Source organism: Callithrix jacchus, chromosome 7 (assembly GCF_049354715.1).
Source record: "Callithrix jacchus isolate 240 chromosome 7, calJac240_pri, whole genome shotgun sequence".
Taxonomy (NCBI): Eukaryota; Metazoa; Chordata; class Mammalia; order Primates; family Cebidae; genus Callithrix; species Callithrix jacchus.
The window spans coordinates 104,126,836-104,147,565 of NC_133508.1; the positions used below are offsets into that span (position 1 = coordinate 104,126,836).

Genomic DNA, 20,730 nt, shown 5'->3' on the forward strand with positions numbered 1-20,730 from the left:
TGAAATTATTCAAAGTAGCTAATCCTAAAGTTGTCTACATTGCCTCATTCATTACTTCTGGTGATGTGGTGGGCCCCCTTTTCCTTGGAACTGTGAATAATAAACTATTTTTTCAATGGCAATGACTTCCTAATCTATTAGCTCTATTAGGTATCTAACTATACCCTGCCCACTGTTGGGGGATATGCTATCCATGTTTCTAGGGGTATCCATTTGCTCTCTCGTTGAAAAATGTTAATAATAAAGTTTTTCACTCTGAAAAAAAAAATATTATTACAGTTTGTAATAATACACTATATTTTAACTCAACCTGTGTAGCTAAATGAAACTGGGAAAAAAATAACCAACCATGATGACAAGTCTCATTTTAAATTTATGGACCATTAACTTAATCAGTGTCCTTACTTTCTTGGTTCATTTTATACTACACTCTTTAATGCTATCTTATACCTGCTCTTTCTTCAAATATGAAAACCTCCACTCACATTTTCACTTTCAGCCAACCAAATGAGAAAACTGACGCAATCTGGTAACTTCTACATACTCCCACTGTCACATCTACACACTTGCTCGTATCTGTGCTTATATTCTCTATTTCTTTCTTGTTACTCTGAATGAATTCTCTATTATTGCAGTTTAGGTCACTCCTTCTACATGCATGCTAGATTCCATTTCTTTTCTGTCTATTCAAGGACATTGCTCTAGCAGTTCTCTGTCTACATCACAAGTTTTTCTCTATTGGATTATTACCTTCAGCATGTAAACAAACTGTTATTTTTCCCATCTTAAATAAAAACCTTCTCTTTATTTCATCCACCTTTCCAGCTATCAATCATTCATGTTTCCTTTAATTATAGCAACCCCTTGGGAAAAATTTCTTCTATTTATTGTTTCCACCACCTCTCTCTCTCTCTCTCTCTCCACACTCTCTCTCTCCCTCCCTCCCTCCCTCCCTCCCTCCCTCCCTCCCTCTCTCTCTCTCTCTCTCTCCTCTCTCTCTCTCTCTCTCTTTCTCTCTCTCGGATGTACTCTGATCAGGTTTTTGCCCTTATAATTCCATCAAAAGGATTATTACTAAGGTCCAGTCATCTCCACACTCTAAGAATGGTCATTTCAATGTTTTCATCTTACATATCTGCAGCATTTGACCCAACTGTTCATTCTTTTCTGATTTTTTTTTTTAACTAGGATTGTAGGACACTCTCTTTGCTTGGTTTTCCTCTTCCCTTTCCTGTGGCGTTCATCCTCGTACTTCTCTTTACTATCTACATCCATAATCTGGTGAGCTCTCTAATGCCATGATTTAAAAGCCATCTATGTGAAAATTATTTCCAAATATGTATCGCTCTCTACCTAGACCTCTTCTCTATATATCTGCTTGCCTACTTGACATCGCTAACTGAAACTTAGCATGTCCAAAACTAAGTTCCTGACATTAACCTCCACCACCACATCACCCTCACCCCATCCAGCAAATTCACTCCTCTTGCACTCTTCCCTATTTTTGCTCAAGGTAATTTTACTCTTCCAGTTGCTTGGGTGAAAAAGAATTTCAAAATACATCTAGAATCCATCCATTCTATTCAATAGACTTCCATTCTATTCAAAATCATCCCTCTACTCACTCAGATAGATGTATATTCTTTTTTTTTTTTTTTTAAGACATTTGTCACCACTCTTGTAGCTACCATCCTTGTCCAAACACTATCCTCTCTGGGATGACTGCAGTAGCCTTTCACTTCATCTTCCTACTTAACCTTGATCCCCTTGAGTTTATCCTCCACATAACAACCACAATGACCTTTTAAAACACATGTAAATATTGGGTACAGTGGCTTATGCCTGTAATCCCAGTACTTTGGAAGACTGAAGCAGGAAGATTGCTTTATGTCTAGAGTTCAAGGTTACGGTGAGCTATGATTATGCCACTGCACTCCAGCCTGGGCAACAGAGTGAGACCCTGTCTCTAATAGAGAATAATAAGATAAAATAAATAAAATAAAATAAAAATTTTTAAAAAATTACTCAAAATCCTTAATTTACCATCCCATTCAGAATAAAAGACTAAGTCCTTACTATGACTTAAAAAGTCTTACAGCTAAGCCTCTGATTTTCATCTTTAGTGATCTATCCCTTGTTTACTCTGCTCCAGTTATAGTGGTATATTTGATATTCAGGCTGGGCACATTTTCATATCAAAGACTTGAATTTATGTTTCTTTTGTCTGAAATGGTCTTTTTCACACATGTACATGCTCAGCATCTTTTCTTTAGGTCTTTAATCAAAAACTACCCTCTCCTCACCTGCCCTAATCACCCCATGGCCAAATGCTACAACAGGGGCAGCCCCTGTGCCTCAGGCTTTCCCTGGCTTCCCTTTCTGAAATATCAAAATTCTCTCTCAGGTACTTCATATCTTCTTGCCTTTTGTTTCTCCTTAGAACTTCTTCCTATCTAACAGTATGCCTTTAACTTATTTGTCTTGTGAGTCAGTTATTTCTTCCCCTTGGAATCTAAGTTCCATGAGGGTAGGGACTTTGGGCTCTTTTGTTCCCTGTTGTATTCCTAATGCTTAGAACAATCCCTGAGTGTGGAAAAAAAATAAACTGTTTTTGCTCTGCTCTCACACCACAACAAGCAATACAGAAGATTTCTGTGACCAAACATGTAGGGTTTCTCTCCACACACCAACCAAGCAATCAGTTCTGCAGTGGAAACCATCTGGGTGGTGTCCTCCAATCAATTCCAGCACTACCTACCTGAAGGTAGTCTCAGATCCCACAAGCAGAGAGCTCAGTTCTATAAGACTACATTTGACTTCGAATGGCAGTTGAAAAAATAGGTTGTGGCCTGCTTCTGAATGACTTGCTATAAAATAAGGGTTCCCACAACCCCCTCCTTGTGTTGGGTTAATTTGCTAGAGTGGATCACAGAACTCAGAGAAACACTTATCTTTACTGGTTTATTATAAAGGATATTACAGAGGATACAGATGAAAAGATGCATAAGGCAAGGAAGGAGCCAGTAGCTTACACGCTCTCTCTGGGCACACCACCTTTCAGAAACCTCCACATGTCCAGCTATCCAGCTCTCTGAACCAGCCCTTTTGGATTTTTAAGGAGGTTTTATTAAGTGGGCATGATTAATGAAACTGTTGGCTACTGGTGATCAACTTAACATTCAGCCCCTCTCCCCTCCCTGAAGGTTTGATGGGTGGGGCTGAAGATCCCAACCTTATATAATCATGCTTTTGTCTTTCAAATGACTAACCCCCAATGTGGAGCTACTTAGAAGGTACTAGCCCTGGTCAACTCATTAGCATACAAAAAGACAACACTGGGGAGTCTAAGGACTTTAGGAGTTGCAAGGTAGGAAATTATCAAAGACCAAATAAATATTTATTTTACAATATCACAGTACATAATATAGTGCCTGTTTAATACATTTATTGAAAGAATGAATAATCTCCAAATCATTATATCCAACTCAAATATTCTCTTACTCTTCATACTTGTGAAAGGAAAAGACCTTGGGCCCCAAAATTACTAAACTAAGGGAGAAGTCAAGCTGAGAACTGCTCAGGACAAACCTGACTTCCATCTATTCAAAGTCATCCCTCTGCTCACTGAGATAGAGACGTATATTCTTTTTTTTTTTTTTTTTTTTTTTTAAGATGGAGTCTCACTCTGTTGTCCAGGCTGGAGTGCAATGGCTCAATTTAGGCTCACTGCAACCTCTGCTTCCCGGGTTCAAGTGATTCTCCTGCCTCAGTCTCCCAAGTAGCTGGGATTACAGGTGTGTTTCACCAAACCCAGCTAATTTTTGTATTTTTAGTATAGACAGCTTTTTGCCATGTTGGCCAGGATGGTATCTAACTCTTGACCTCAGATGATCTGACCATCTCAGCCTCCTGAAGTGCTAGAATTACATGCATGAACCACCACACCCAGCTGATCGATAAACATATTCTCATTGCCTCCTTTGAAAATGCTTATCGGAAACTCAAAAGAATGGGGACAGGTGCAGTCGCTCACACATGTAATCCCAGCACTTTGGGAGGCCTAGGCGAGCAGATTACTTGAGGTCAGGTGTTTGAGACCAGCTCGGCCAACATGGTAAAACCACATGTCTACCAAGGCTTTGACTGGAATGGTGTGGTTTCCTTTAAGGAATCAAACTTGACTTATGGAACCAATAAACCCCTTGGAAAAACTGGCCTCATATTTTGTATACAGACCCTGTACAGGGTTTCTGACCCATGTTAAGTGAAAAATGTTGCCTTCTGACAGGCCCAGAAGCCCCAGGTTTATCTTGAGAAGTGGAAATTCACCCAACTCATAGGTATTTGATTGCACAAATCCATAGCTGGGCTAGGCTTTAGAAAAGTCTTATCTGAGATTCCTCCTATAAAACACAGTTCCAACAAAGCCAATTTAAAAGCCTATGTAAAAAATAATTATCCTTGCTGCACTGTATAGAAAGAATTAGATCAAGTATAATAAAGCAAACCAGTAATACCATGATTTGTCTTTGGTAAAAATGGGAAACTGGAGAGAAAAATTATGCTTCAAAACTATAGTACACCTATTGTTAGATTCTAGTCTTTCCTAATGTTTATTCAATGTTTATTTTTACAGTTTGGACCAAATTCTAATTTATCTTGGCTACAAGTCTTCAAAATAATGTTTCCAATTTCCACCCCCCACTCATTTTTCCTAATTTGGAGTCACTGAAAACTAAGCTGTGCTTTCCTAAAGCCCTGTGAACTGAAGCCAGACAACTTAAACTTAAGAAGAAAATAACAGCAACCTATTTACATACATAAACCACTCTTTGTTTTTTTTTTCCCAGAAAGTTATTTAGGCAGAGAAAGAGAAAAAAGAGAGAGAAAAAGATGAGAAAGAGAAAGTTTCCACGAAGATTATGGAAGGGACATAAACCACTTTCACATCTACCTACTAATGTATGGACTTCAGAGTAATGTGGCCTGTATCAATTTTTCCAGGATTGTTCTTTTCTTGTTGTTGTTTTTCTCCCTTCCTTCTGTTTCTTCTTCATAGGAAAGAAGACTTCACAATCTGCTAAAATGAACTTTTAGGACCTAACCTGTCTAGGAATAAACTGTTCTAGCCATGAGAGATCAGATAAAACCTGAGACCAGAGACTCATTTTCTTTTAAAATGCTTTCTCCAAAATATTTTTTAAAAGAAATGTGAAATGAAGATGTCTCAGGCTCCAAAATTACAAAGCTAAAGGAGAATTCAAGCTGGAAACTGCTCAAGACAAACCCGCCTCCCATTCTATTCAATGTCATCCCTCTGCTCACTGATACAGATGCATATTCTGTCTGCCTCCTTTAGAAAGCCTTATCAGAAACTAAAAAGAATACAACAATTTGTCTCTTACCTACCTGTGACCTTGAAGCCCCCTCCCTGCTTCAAGTTGTCCCTGCCTTTCTGGAGGGCACCAATGTACTTCTTACATATACTGATTTGATGTCTCATGTCTCCCTAAAATGTACAAAACCAAGCTGTACCCTGACCACCTTAAACCATGTTGTCAGTACTTCCTGGGGCTGTGTCACAGGCACACATCCTGAACCTTGGCAAAATAAACTTTCTAAATTAACTGAGACCTGTCTCGAATTTTCAGGGTTCACATACTCATACAAATAATTGACTACCAGATAGCTCCAGTCTAACAGCCATCTCAAACTGAACAGATGGACAATAAAACAATCTTACATTAACCCATAAAATAGTTCTTCTCTATTTAAGGAGAACAAACAACTACTTTGAAAATTGGAGACAAGCTGAAAACAGAGAAGCACAGCTTACAGGGAGCAGAAACTACCACTGAAGCCAGCAACTTAAAAGGCAACTAACTACCTAATTACTGAAGACTGAGACTAGCTTGAGAGAAATATTCTGGAGAGCCCATAGGGGGTCCCCTGCATTTTCATAAGTTTTACCTCTATAAGCCCACAAAGTTCTCAGGATAAAAATTAAAGAAAAATTTCCTCAGGGTTCTAGCAGATGGATAGGAAGTAACCATTCTAAAATGCACCTAGAATGTTACGTTCTCCTTAACAAACATCTGCCCTTAAAGACAACTACTTTACCAGAGGCTAACTAACTTAAGTTTCATCAGGGCCTGACACGAGGGAAAGGAAATATCCAACTCTGGCCCCCAGTAGCCGTCTTTCCCCGACAAACAAGAAAAAATATACCGAAAAGCACTTGTCAAGGTCTCATCCCAGGGACAAGGGCCCACTAAAACACTAAGAGCTAATCACAGGACTATAGAACACTCCCCCTATATCTTACCACTGATAGGAATTAGGAATAAGAAGCAGGGAAATTCTGGGAAAAAGAGGGAAGGTCCCTGGTGAGGATCCCATCCTGAAGCCTGGAATCACAGCCCAAAGTGAGAACATACATCTGTGTTTTCCTACTCCAATGTTGCCTATTCCAAAACCACCCACAGCCTACCCTCTGCCACCTTTTCCTGTGCCCATAAAAACCCCAGGCTCAGCCGGCAGAAAGAGAAACAGCTGGATGTTGGAGACTATGATTGGACGTCAGAGGTAAGTGGCTTGACTTCAGAGGGACAGCCTGACAGTGTAGCTTTGAAGAGGAGTCTGGCTGGGGATGGCTGAACTTCAGGGGACTATTACCTTACTGCTCCATCCCCTTTTCAGCTCCTATTCCCACTGAGAGCCACTTTCACTGGCAATAAAATCCCCCACATTTACTACCTTCAACTCATTCATGCAACTCATTTTCATTCCTCCTGGATGTTGGACAAGAACTTTGGTGTCACAAGTGTCAGTGCAAAAGGCTGTCATGCTGACCCTCCACTGAGCTGTTAACACTTAAGCGGTCTATAGATGGCAAAGCTAAAAGGGCACTGTAACTCTTCCTCTGGGGTTTCATGGGTCATGGGTACCCTCCCCTGAATGCTGCTGGGGAATGAGTATCAAGTTCGCTCTTGCTGGTACCCAAAAGCACTTACCCCGGCTCCTGCACCCATTCACCTGTGCACTCCAGTTTCTACCCATGAAGGAGTCACTGGTTCACCACCATATCTACAGGGCTCCTCTATAATAAAGGGATTACAACTGAAGGAACTGCAAGGTTGGCCCTATTTAAGGAGTCCCTAGGGAAACCATAAGAGACAGAAACAAGGACAGTAGAGGAATCTGAAGCTTTACACACTTACAACTAAACAGTAAACATAGCCTAATTCCTAGCCACACAAATGTAAAACCCACTATTGACCTATTTAATCTCAGTTCATATTACCTATACAATATGTTCAGCTTTCAACAAAAAATTGTAAGGCATATGAAAAGGTTAAAAAAAAAGCAAGTATCAGAAACACACTCAGATATGGCAGATATTTTGTAAGTGTAAGACTGTGAATTTAAAATAATTATCATTAACATTCTAAGAGTTCTAACGAAAAAAGTGGATAACATTCAAGAACAGGTGGGTAGTGTAAGCAGAGATAAAAACATTAAAGAAGAATCAAAAGGAAACATGACCATGTAATAAAGGCACTGGACAGAGAAATGGGATAAAGGCTGAAGAATCAGTAGTTGTTTTTACTGCAATGGGAGACTTGTCCAGTATTGTAAAACTAAGGCAAGGATCTAATACAGGAAAAGTGAAAGCGGAAAACTGACAAATATTTGCTTCATGAGATCCTTTCCAAGATCAAGTCCTAGAAGAAGGAAGATCAGATATAACAGATTAGGCCAAACCAAAAGGTTGTAAACTTGTCTGTGAAACTTCATTTTAAATAGTTAATAGGCTACTGCAAAAAGTGCATCTCCCACCCTATACTTTTCTTAGTAGACAGTCTGCTAGGAAATTGTCAACATTTAAGAAACTCTTTTTCTTACACTCCCTACTATGAGATTTGGATAGTTTTTGTATTTTTCAATTTAATAAATTCAATTTTCCATTAAAATTTCCACACCTGAAGGTGAAAACAAAAACCACACAAGATAAGCACTAACCAATGTTACTGAAGTACATATTCATTCAATCAGCAAATATTTATTTAGTACCTTCTTCAGTTCCTTCTTCATTCCAGGCAATAGATACAGCAGTGAACAAAACAAAAATGTCTGCCCTTTTGGAGTACTATCCTTAGATGAAGATGGATTAATAAGCAGGTAGACAATAAACTTGTTGAATTTTTCTTTTTTTTTTGAGACGGAGTTTCACTCTGTCCACCAGGCTGGAGTACAATGGCAGTGATCACAGATCACTATAGCATCAACTTCCCAGGCTCAAGTAATCTTCCCACCTCAGCCTCCCAAGTAGCTAGGACTATAGGCACATGCCACCACGCCTGGTTCAATTTTTTGTAGAGATGGGGTTCTGTCATGTTGCCCAGGCTGGTTGTGAACACCCAAGCTCAAGCAATTTGCCCACCTCAGTCTCATAAAGTGGTGGGATTACAGGCATGAGCCACCATGCCTGGCAGGAATAAATTTTATGGAAAAATTAAAGCAAAGGTAAGGGATTGAAGAGCTGCAAGGGGTGACTATTATTATTCTATGGGGTGGTTAAAGGACTCTTTGATAAGGTGACATCTGAAGGAGGTGAGTCATGTTATTGCCTAAGGATTTTGTAGCTGTCACAACATCCAAGCACAAGACATTACCTTTTCTAGGTTTACATACAAAAATACTTACCACTGTGTTACAATTGCCTACATTATTAAGTCCAGTAACATGCTATGCAGGTTGGTAGCCTAGAAGCAACAAATGCATTTTCATTTTTATGCAAACACCATTTAGTATACATACACAAACCTAGATGTAGAGCCTACCATAGCCTTGGTGTACAGCCTACTATACACTTGCAGCCGAGGTGTATAGTAGCCCGTACATCTATGTTTGTGCAAGTACACTAGATAATGTTTGCACAACGTGAAATTGCCTAACAAGGTATTTCTCAGAAAGTATCACATCGAAGCATGACTGTATTTAGTTATGGGAGTGAGGAACAGGTACCAGCAAAGGATCTGGAATAGGTGTAGCCATGAACCAAGACAAGAACTAGGAAGAATGGTTTTTCAGAACCCAAATACAGCTTTTCAAAACTCAAGAAGCGATAAACTAGACCAACGCTGCTGAAGGGTCAGTAAAGAATGAAACCGTGGACGGCCATTGTATTTGGTTACATAACTATTGCTGACTTTCACAGAAGCTGTTTTGGTGGAGTGGTAGGATGGACAAAAGCAATGAGTATCATATTCAAGAGAGAATGCAAGGTTCTCTCCCAAGAACTCTCAACAAGTTCCAATGAAGAAAGATTAGCTGAGGTGGAGGAGATTGGAGAGGGGAAAAGAAAACAAATTAATTAGGGACCTTTAGGGGGACTCAGTGGGCAGCATTATGGCCAGCACTAAGGAACCATTTTAAATAAGACAAGTCCACATAGCTGTGTGCTTTTTTCCAGTCTTGTTCAATTGTTGCATAACAGCAGAATGTTGGAAGCAGGAATGGGTTTTAAGGTAAGATGGTATTGAGGAGACAATAAAAAACCTCTACTACAGAGCACAGCAGAGTTTGGCCTGATGGCTCACAGAAGCGGGCTCTTGAACATCTGGGCACAGCATGAAGGCATCAAGCTTAAGAGATTGCAGGCCTTAACAAACTGCAAGTGCTAGGAGGAAGGATGGTTCTAAACAAACCAGGTCTTTTCTCATACAGCAAGCACAGCAGAAGATCATTTTTTTAAAAGGGTAGTAGGTCGATAAAGGAGGCACTGTCGCCTGGGAGCTTCGAGGTCTACAGACGGAACCCACGTAGAGTAAGGCCCTTTCCAAATCCAGAAATGGTATCCATAATAGAAGGTCACCCTCCGGGACCCACGGGGATGGACTACGGTTTTAGCGCCGGAACTTACAACCCGAAGTTCTGCTGCTTGTGACTGCCTGCCGGAGAGACTGGCATGGTAGCGACCAGCTGGGGAGGGGTCCACCAGCTCTTTTCTGGCCGTCTCTGAAGTCTCTGTACCTCAAACCCCGGCGTTAGCGGCTCGGGCTAAGGCTTGAGAATGTTTGCCGGGCGTCATGGCGACGGTGGAGCCCTGGCTCAACAAGCGGCCGCGCGGTTGGCTGGCGGCACGAGGCCGAGGAGGAGGGCGGAGGCGGAGGGGAGGGCAGAGGGTTGGTGGAGCAGGAGGAAGCTCCGGACGACGACTAGAAGAAGGAGGCGGGCGGCCCGGGCCTGAGGCCCCTCCCAGGCTCTGAGTCTCCCGGCTGCAGGCGGATGGATGGGGCTTCTTCAGGCGGTGGCGGCAGCAGCGAAGGTGGCGGCGGCAGCAGCGGCAGCGGCTGTAAGTGCAGCCTCCACAAGCCATCTCTCCCCTTTTGTTCCAATTTGGGATGAGGGGCTCCTGAGGTGCCCTCAGTCCCCTTTCTCTCCTTCCCCTCCCCCACAGCAGTGTACCTACCGGAAGACCCTTAACTTCCGGGGAGGGACTGCCGCAGAACGCGCCTGGCTAGCTCGCCGCGCGGAGCGGTGCCGGCAGCCGAAGACGCATGCGCAGCTGCCATACGCCGCCCACCCCCTCCCTGCGCCGCCTTTTTGCCTTCGCGGTGGCGGCGGCGCGCTGGGAATCCGTTGCGGAGTGAGTTCGCCTCGCCCCGTTCGCTTCCGCCCCTTTCTCCTGTCGGGCCTTGATCCCAGTCGGGGTGGGGCTAAGCTGGCCACCCCGCTGTGGCTCCGCCTCTGTCCCCTGTGTTTCCCTCACTTGGGTCTCAGCCCGGTGAGGCTCCTGCTTGCCCTGTAGCCTTAATGGTGAGCAGCGCCCTGGGCCAACCTGCCCTTTTCGGAGAGAGTGAGGAAGGGAGGAGAGACTCGAATAGGGTATTACTGTGAGGAAGCGAGGTCCTCCTAGTGCGTGGGAGGATCCCTTGGGACAGATGTCCGCCACTCTTCACTCTTGTTCTTTCAGCTTGTAGTGGCTAGGTCCCTGGCTTGGAACCTGTTTGTGGTCCCTGCATGCTGTGTGACCTTGAGCGAGTCACTATCCCTCTCTGGGCTTCAGTTTTACCTATTTAAAGCTTTTTCCAAAGCTAAAATTCTGTACTTCTGCGGAAGAAATTATGTAATTACAAGACTGGCTTGGCTATTGAGGCCGCTTCACCAAAATGACCCGGAGTTGACTGAACCTTCTCCACTCATAGGTGGAATGAGGCGACCAATTTATTGGGTCACTTTTATTCCTTTACCATTGGTTACAAATTGCATGACTTAAGGCTCATTAAATGTTTTTCTACAATTGTCATGGGATCCTTGTCCTAATTCCCGACCATCACATTTTATTAAAAATGTGAAACAGGGTGGATGGTGAGCATGTATCATCGTTTCTGTCTCCTTGCTACTGAGGCTCTCTTTCCTTTGATCCAGATGGTGTGGTCGCTCGATTCTCCCAGTGCCTGGCTGAGTTTCGGACGTGGTTAAGAACCAACTGGTTGAGGTTCAATGCAGACAAGACGGATGTGATGCTGGTAGGCAGGGGTACACTTGGAGATTAAGGGAGGGAAAATCCAAACTCCCTCACGTAATATAAGTATTATATTACTCTTCTTATATGTTCCAGTATTTGAGAACTGATGGGCCAATAATTTCCAGAATTTGGGTGAGATAAAAATAACATGTCAACAATTTAACAACCATAAACATACTAGTTTATAATATTCTGATAAAATGAGGCTACTGAATAAAACTGTAAAAATTATGAAAAGAAAATCCAAAACAGTTGTTTGAAGAACCAGAAACCTATATAAGTTTTAGAGTGGCATTAATAATAAAAATGAAACTAACAATAAGTTGATACTGATTGTCACTATAGATGTGGGGCTTCCAAATGTAATGGGTTAAGTTTTTTTAGTATTTAGGTATTTTCATGCAAATTAGTAATTATCCATAAAATTTTACCACCACATCATAAAGATAGGGTATAGGCTGTTGCTTTTAAATAAAAATTTCAGGAGTTTTAAAAGAAACTCATGAACCCTAAAAATTGTTATAGAATTTTTTTTAGAGTTTTAGATGTGTTGTATTAATCTATTTCAGTCAGCTAACCCCAGAGTCTAAATTGTTACAAGTACAATATTTTCTTGGTGCGTTTTGAGAGGTACCTTTTTGGATTGCATCACAGATTTTTATAGAATAGATATATATATATTACTTATATTTGAATCAGGTGTTGGTACTGAATAAAAGGTTATATTTCTTAGGTATATGTAAATTGCCAAAGAAGTTTGTTGATTGGTTCGTTTAAGGTACTGGTTGAAGTAAGATTGGGATCCTAAATACTTCTGTTAAAAGCATAATAATAACTGAAGGGTTCGTGTGTGTGCGCGCGCCTTATAGCCTCTATAAAATTGTTTAATAACTTTTGAATGGAAGATTCGGTAAATTGCTTACAAATAATTTATCAATATAATAGCAGTTTTGAGTAGCTTAATGTCATAAAAATTAATGTTAGATTGCCTGAAAATAAGAAGGCTTTAGGTGGGGATAGGAGCTAAAGAGGCATTTATTCAGGTTTTATATAATGGTTTTTTGTTTTGGGACATTAATCACAAACCTCACATAAAATTGAAATTCACCATACTTTTTTAGTTTAAAGATTTTATACACAATTCCAACAACTGCTGTTTTTGATATCACATTAATAAATAACAGTGTAATAATTTTAAGCAGACAATTAATGGTGCATTTTCTTATGCTTTTAGCTCTGTCATGTCCTATTTTCAGCTCTTCTAGTATGAATAAGCTTTAAAGATAATTTTTTGTTAACCCAAGTATAAATATTAACTGTTTGCATTTGGATACAAAGAAGGTATCTGTTGAATTAATCCAAAGTGCTGAAGAACTAAAGGTAATGGATGAAAACAATAAGGAGGTAGATTCTGGCTTAATAAAAGAAAGGATGTTTTAAACATTTGAACTTTTATTTAGAGCAGCCTCTTTATGAGATGTAATATGTCACTGGAGGTGTTTAAACATAGGCAAAAAGCCTCCTAGTAAAAGCATGATGAGAGACTCCTATCTTGACAGGGTAGAGAATTGACTAAAATGACCTTTAAGGTCCCATCCAACACTAAAATTCTATGACTAGCTAATGGTTAATTTTTATATATTTAATACTGAAGAGGATAAGCAAGCGTTTTTGAGAAAGGAGTTTTGTTCTCTAAGGTTGCTCCTGAAAATTTTACAGATAAGTGTGTCACTAGAGTAAAATAATAGTGGAAGGATACTGAATTCAGTGGTAATGTGTTACCTGTGAATTGCAGAATTAGAGCTCTTTCTCTTTTGTAGTATCTGAATTTAAAACACCCACTGAACCTGCATTTATAAAAAGGGGAAGGAGAAAAATTTTTAGAGAGATATTTTTCCCTCAATTATAATACCATTTAAAGCTAGTAATATTGACACACAATATTAATAAACAAAAAATTATTTAACAGTAAGATAGATACCCATTCAGAAATGTTTCAGACTTCCATTTTCCTGACAATATTAGGATTTATTCAGTGGGTTAACTGACTATGATCCCCTGCTCTTTATCACAGTTAGAATTTCTATGGGTAGTTTAACTGAAAAATCAAAGATTCAGTGTACTTAAGCAAGCACGTTTTTCCTTTACTTTGTATTTTAACACTTTTAATTTTCCTTTGGTAGCCAGCTAAATTTCATAAATTAGCTTTCATGTTTTAATGGAAAACTTAAAACCTGAGTTTGTACTTTTAGGCCCCTAATTGTATCTGTACCCACCTCAGGTCCATGTACATCCATTGTTCTTTGCCTTCAGCTCTTTTCATTAAGCATATTGATTGAAAACTTTGGATATGAACTGACATTTTTAAAAAGTCATTTTTATTTCAAGTCCAAAGGATTGATATAATTCAACAGGGTAACTGAGAAACTGTATACTTCTGCTAAAATATTTATTCCCCCAAGGAATCCTGAAAAACACTTTTATAGAAATTTTCTAAAAAATAAAATGCAAATACTGTACAGTACAGTTAATGGTAAAAATTGTTTGTAGATTTGGGAACCTTAAAGTTTTCCTTTCTCTTCTTTCCCTTGCTTTTCTTTCAGTAGAAAATGTGCATCAGATGTTTATGTTTAATTGGTTTACAGACTGTCTGTGGACTCTTTTCCTGTCAAATTACCAGGTAATGTCCTTTCACTTAGCAGCTACTTCATATATCTGTAAATGCAGTTTATTCATGCACAGATTATTTTTGGACATAACAGTTTCAAATTAACGTTGAATCTTTGGAAGTAGGCAAACGCTTGATAGAGTCTAGAATGTTAAGGGAATATAAATAATAGCCTCCCCTATATAGCATTATAAGTATAAACTTTAGGAAAAATTGTATATGTATACATTTATGCAATGTAATAGCATTGGTTCACATTATTTGGAGGGAGTGAATAATTCTCATATTTAAATCGTTGATTTTGGTAGTCACTTTTGAAACTTCGTTAAGAGGAACCCTTGAAGATTAGGGAAAAAATCCCAGTCTTTTGAAATAAAGACTTTAAAGCTGGTTTAGTAAAATATGTTTCTTAAAACTGGTTTGGTAAAATATGTTAGTGACTGTTTTAATGTCACCTTTGTGTTATTCCGAATCTGCCTTAGTATAATGGAAGTGAAACTCGTTTGTTACGTTGAAATCATTGGCTCTGGCCATCATCAGCATTGGCATCATGGCCAATTGGCAGCTCTAGGCCAATACATTAAAATTAACTTTCAAGTTACAGGTATTTCAGGCATTGCAAGAAGTACGTTCTCCCTCCGTGCTGTTAAATAGACGATATCCATAAAATAATCAGTTTTCAGTATTTTAAGTTTTGTCTAGCTGTGCAAAATTCAACCAGTACATAGCTGTGTAGCTACTGGCATTACAGAAGTGTGTGAGAAAACTCAAATGACATGAGGATGGCAGACTGCCCATCACAACCCCCTTACATTGATTTTTTTCTCTGACCGCCCTAGAGATTTGGGAATAGAGGATTTGACGTTTCCTGTGGGGAATCTACTGATGGAGAAATATTTGTCAAGGCATAACCGCTTTGAAAGCACAGTTCTTGCTGCTGTTGCATCACAGCAACATCCGTTTTTCAGCAAATGCACTGCAAAAACGACCTACATGTAAAATATTACGTATTTTTCCCCTGCTGTGTCAATGCTGGACGTGGTTCCTTTGGCACTGTTCTTTGACCTCTCTGCTCCCTAGACACCCTCCTCCGCCTGGAGTCTTGGATCAGCTGGAGCCGGAGAAGCGCCCGCTCCGATGCCCACCTCCTCCCACACCCACCTTGACTCCGCCCCCTCCTCGCTTGGGGGGGGGGCTGGCCACGGGGCCGCGCGCCCTCGCGCGCGCCCTTGCTCCGGCGCGTGCTCGCTGGCCTTTTCCCTCCAGTCCAGCCCAGCTGGGGCGCCGCGAGGGGGCGGAGTGGGGTGTGGTGGGCGCGCTGGGGCGGCTCCTGCGCGTTCCCGCCGAGGCAGCGGCGGCGGGAGCGGCAGAGACGGCAGCGGCCGGAGTCCCGTTGCTGAGTCTCACATCCGGGTTCTGGCCGTGACCCAGCTGCGGCCGCCGCGGAGATGTGACCCGGCAGTACGGCAAATATGGCGGAGGTAAGGGAGCTAGCTCCCCCTCCCTGTCCCGGAGCCGGGCACCCCCGGCCCTGGGCCGGGGAGGAGTGGAGTGGGCCTGGCCAGGAGAGGCCCAGCCCTGCTGGCGCTGCTGCCCACCTGTTGTCCGGAACAGGCCATGCTCTGGGCAGGAGCTTCGCCTGGAACTTAGTTGGGATGGGTCCGCGGGTAGGAGGAAGCGGAGGAGTACTTGGACTTCGGGGGCAGTTTGAAGGATGGTGCAGCGTAGTAGTTCGGTGAGGGGGGGGCGCCCGCCGGGGAAGGGGTGCCTGTGGCGCAACTTCACCGGCCGGTGCTAGGGGCCAGGAGAGAAGCTGCTGCTTCCTCTTGTGAAGTTTCTTCCCTTTCTAACCGAGATGCTGTTGCGCCCTTCCGCGTCACCCCCATCCGTTTGCTGCTGACATCCAGTCTGTGTTAATGGGGAAAATGTAAGGCTGACGGTCTTTGATTAACTCTGTAATTTTCATGATCGTGGTAAAAGAAGCGTGGAGAAATTAACCTAGCCAGCCGCAATCCAGCCCTCCAGGTTGGGGGAGTCTGCCCATTTATCCAGACAGTTCTATCTCCCCTTCCCCAAGGTACAACCTCTGAGCTGCTTTTCCACCTCCCCCACAACCTTCACTTTCCAGCCCCCCCCCCACTTTCGACACCAAGGCTGCCTATTCTTGTCTTCTTTCTCTTCTAATTTTTCTTTCATTGGAAAAGATTTTTCTTGTTTCTTTTTGCTCATTTTACTGTAAACAAGTTCCCAAAGCCCCTTTCTTTGATTTCGCATATTTGGGCTGCAGTTGGTGGGCATACAACTGCTGTTGATTTATCATTAGTCGGAACTAAGTATATGCTACTGGAACTGTAAATTGTTACCTCTTACCTTTAAAATATCTTAAGTTTTTTTGGGAATTTGTTTTGTTTCCTTTTTTCCTTACCCGTGGAAGAATTTCAGTATTCTTTATCCCTGGGAGTTCGGGACGATACATCTGGATTTTTTATGTCTTCTTTGAAATAAGCACTGTAAATTTTGATGGATAAGGCATTTCTCTTCTTTGAATTGCCATTTTCATGGTTTCACATGCACCGAAAACCAGATTTAGGAGGGATGGTGAGATTTTACTGTAGCAGACAGGCTGTTTGCTGCCAGTATTCTTTTTAAAGTATTCAATATTTCTGATTTACAACTAAATTTAGATCTTAGATTTATTTTCATTTCTTTTTGCTCTTGGTGGTTAAAGAATTGTATTTCCAGGCACATGAATTGGAGAACGTAGTACTTTCTATTTCCCCAAAATGTGACTGCGTTTGTTCCAGTAGACTGAGGGTCAGTACCTGGATTTTAGTCCTGGTGAGGTTCTTACTCTTAAGTGTTTCTTTCCTTCATGTTTAAGGAGTTATGTGTAGCTGGATTTACATACATTTTGTCAGTTAGTCTTCAGTGGACCCCTTTCACTGAATATCAGATAAACAGCAATGTACTGTATAGGTAATGTTGTTTCTTCTCTCATGGTGCTGCTCAGGATGATTTGAGCTTTACGGTGTGTAATCATATACTAAGGCAAGATATTACTGAAGGAAAATAGCTTATAAAAACTTAAATTTAAAATTTTTGTGTTTTTAAAAAACAAATTTTACTGCTGAGGGAACTAAAAACCTAATATGTAAATGAAAGCATGTTAACATTTTTGTTTTCAAAAGTAAAGATGGTTGCATTATTGGAAGATAAAGGAAAAAATTATTTTGATTCATAGTAATTTCCTAATATTTTCTAATGTATGTTTCAGTTTCTTAAATATTTTATCAGTTGGAGAATGGAATGTTTTATAGGAACGTGTGGATAGTTCAGCTTTAAAAATGAAAACTGGAATTTCATTTTTAGTGTTTATTTAAGTACGTGATATCTTTAAACAATTTATCTTATATATTCTTCAGTTACTTGTAGATAGTATCATTTATAGTGAATTGGGGAAGAGTTAGAGGAACTTTTGTGATCTGTGTCCTACAAAAAAATCTATGACGGGTGGAAAAGTGAAAAGTACAATTGATTTATAATTTTCCTGGTATCAATACTTGAATAATTACAATGATTTTTGAGACAAGTGGTTTTAAAAAATTAGGTGAAAGAGAAATGCTTGGTTGGCTTTTACTTTGAACTCTCAGTATATTCATTCTTTATGAAGCCAATATAAAAACGTGATGTAATAATTCAGATGCTGAATTATTGTACTTTTGATCAAATAAATCTGAGGATTTAAGGGTAGCTTGTGAAATAACAGTAAGTGCAAAGCAACAGTATATATCTGTTTGTTAAATCTGAGGGGGAAAACAGATTATTGAAGAAGTATGTCTCCAGAGAAAACTGCAGGTATTATGCCTCTGGGCTTTAAAAAAAAAAAAAGTTGCTTTCTACAAGAGCATGACCCCTGACCATGTTTTTCCAGAAAAAATATATACTTCTTTAATGCAAAGTGCTTTAGATGTGATTAGAATATACTAATTCTTTGTACTTGATCTGATTATCTTAGTCCATAAGTGGAAGTATATATTGGTTCTTCAGTTGTGATAACATTAAAACCATATTTAATGTACTTAGAATAAATGGAATATGCTCCCTTTACTTTTTTGGCAATATTTGTCATTGCTTGTTATCCCTTAAAATTATTTACCAACCTTCTGAAGGGACATTGTACTGTCACACTTAAAGGAAGAAAATGAAAAATTTCACCGTTTTACTAACTGCAAAAATAAGAGGAAAATAGGAGAAAAAGATAAGAGGAAGAAATAGTTGATCCTTTGAGTTTTATAAGGAATGTTCTAGGGACCTTTGGGAACGAACAATTCATTTTTTATTTTAGTGTTTGTAAACACATAAGAGACTTCCTTAAGGAAAAAAAGTCCATGGCATAATTCAAGACCTATCTTTTTACCTAGGCCACATTTCTGTGATATAAAAGAAAAAAAAAATTAATGGATTTGCTTTTTTATATTTAAGTATTTTAGTACTTTCAAAGATGGTATATAATCTGTTTTTTTTACTTTCACACGTATTCATTCATTTCTCTTTAAAATGGACTCCTTGCTTAGCATTTTTGGAGTGTATTTGGATTTTGTTTTTTAAGGAAGGATTATGTTAAATGTTACTCTTTGAAAATGTTAATTTCCACTCTAAGCAGAATGTGTTTCACTGCAATGAATTTAAGCTTTAAATAATTCTCCTCACTAGTAATGACTTTTTTTTTTTTTTTTTTTTTTTTTTAGTGTTTATACTTCACAGCTATTAAGGTTTTACAAGCAGTCAAGCTCACTAGTGTGTGAGAGTCCTAAAAAGCTTAATTCAGTGGCAGTAAGAGTCAGGGTACTTGAATAGGTGGGAAAGGTTTGGTGGTAGAAATAAAGAAGTGAATTACTTTAAAATAATTTTGTTAAGTGAGACTAACCAGTTTTCTAAATAATTCAGAAAGAAAACACTGCCATTGAAGTTAAGCATGTCTTTATGAAAAGTAATCAGCTATCTAGAAATGCCTGCCTGGCTTGACGTTCATTCAGAATTCATCGCAGCGATTAAATTGTTCAAGTACCAGTCATTGCTTGGGGCTTGTTCTGTTCGTCTTATTCTATGGCTTAGAACAGTAACTATTATTATGTAGGTATGAAATTCATGAAGTAGCACCCCAAAAAAGTGTTTTTGCAAATTGAGATCTTTTACTTTACATTCCTAGATTTAAAAAAATTAATTCAGAAGAGACTGTTAAACATATCCTATGCATTTAGCTGTATATTCCTTAGTATTGTTATGTTTCCAGAGTAATTTATAATAAAAGTAGTTAGGTCTTGAAGAAACTAAATCTTTTGATCTTAGAGAAAATGAAACTGAGCAGAGAGTTCACACAGTTTGTCCTGGGTCATGCAATTAATCTATAGCACAGTTTAGACTGGAACCCAGCCTTCTGTATTCCTAGTGCTTATTTTCTTTTTTCTTTTCTTTTCTTTTTTTTTGAGACAGGGTCTTGCTCTCTCTGTTGCCTAGGCTGGAGTACAGTGATGCGAATCATAGATCACTACAGTCTCAAACTCCTGGACTCAGGTGCTTCTTCCCACACAGCCTCTCAAGTAGCTGGGACTGTAGGCATGTGCTACCATGCCTGGCTCATTTTTTATTTTTTGTGGAGACAGGGTTTTACTACGTTGACCATACTGGTGTTGAACTTCTGGCCTTAAGTGATCCTCTTGCCTTGTGCTGGGATGACAGGCATGTGCCACTGTTCCCAGTCTTTATTTTCTATACTATTATTTTATCTTCTAAATTACTAAATTGCTAATTTTAACTTTAGTACATTTTTAACCTTTTTATACCCCAGAATTCCTGAGAATAACAACAAAGTTAAGTAACTTAATTTTATTGGAGGAGAGGGATGGTGAGCCCTTGGCATAGTAACCATCTTTTGTCGTGAGGTTGGACCCCTAACTACTCCTTTCCGGCTTCTGTCTCCATCTTCATTGCTATGAGAATCTCTGACTTAGAGTCTACATAACTAAGTAGGTGATGGTGACACTTAAAGAAAGGGTGGTGGAATTGGTTTCAGGGGAAAAATTTGTTCAGACAGTAATACTCGTTGAAAATAGGCTTTTGATTGCCTGGAATAAAAAAACTAGTAATTACTTCATGTTTCTGCTATTTTATGATTGTTAGGGGTTTTTTGGTGAAAATAATGGTAATGTTGTAGTTATTTATTTCTTTACTCTCTGCCAAATTATAGTTTTCTGTTGTATGGGACATTTCCCACCATGTTCTAGAAAACTACAGAAGAATTGTTTCAGTAAATCTGAGGCATTGAATATTTGTTACAGCTGTTAGCAATTTTACAACTAAATCATATAAATATATGGGTGAGGTTCAACTTGCTATAAAAGTTTACTAGAGTTTGTTTTTAAATTATTTTAGCTCATTGATACTCTCTGTGTATCTTTGTGTCTCTCTAGTGTTGTTTTCTGTCTCAGATAAGATAAATATGTGCCCCCTAAAACACTGAATTCTTCAA

At 39.7% G+C, this 20,730-nt stretch overlaps 2 protein-coding genes across 39 annotated transcripts in view; one reads left to right on the forward strand and one right to left on the reverse strand.

Moving 5' to 3' along the window:
• Positions 1–10,468, reverse strand: part of DNAI4 (dynein axonemal intermediate chain 4) — a 90,993-nt gene extending 80,525 nt beyond the window's left edge. For 2 of the 6 annotated variants that reach the window (XM_078332181.1, XM_078332180.1), the window contains exon 1: positions 9,926–10,146. In XM_078332181.1, coding sequence (XP_078188307.1) covers positions 9,926–9,972 — 47 coding nt within the window. In that variant the 5' untranslated portion in view covers positions 9,973–10,146. Of the gene's footprint in view, positions 1–9,791 lie in introns of all 6 variants that reach the window. The other 4 variants (XM_078332185.1, XM_078332184.1, XM_078332186.1 and 1 more) reach the window with 4 other exon arrangements.
• MIER1 (MIER1 transcriptional regulator) overlaps positions 10,223–20,730 on the forward strand; it is a 63,544-nt gene continuing 53,036 nt past the window's right edge. For 6 of the 33 annotated variants that reach the window (XM_017974823.4, XM_017974824.4, XM_078332194.1 and 3 more), the window contains exon 1: positions 15,538–15,682. Coding sequence is in view for 27 of the 33 variants with exons in the window: in XM_078332194.1 (XP_078188320.1) it covers positions 15,674–15,682 (9 nt within the window). In the remaining 6 variants the exon portion in view is untranslated. Of the gene's footprint in view, positions 10,822–11,433; positions 11,535–14,136; positions 14,214–15,537; positions 15,683–20,730 lie in introns of those variants that run through there. The other 27 variants (XM_078332193.1, XM_078332199.1, XM_035251819.3 and 24 more) reach the window with 13 other exon arrangements.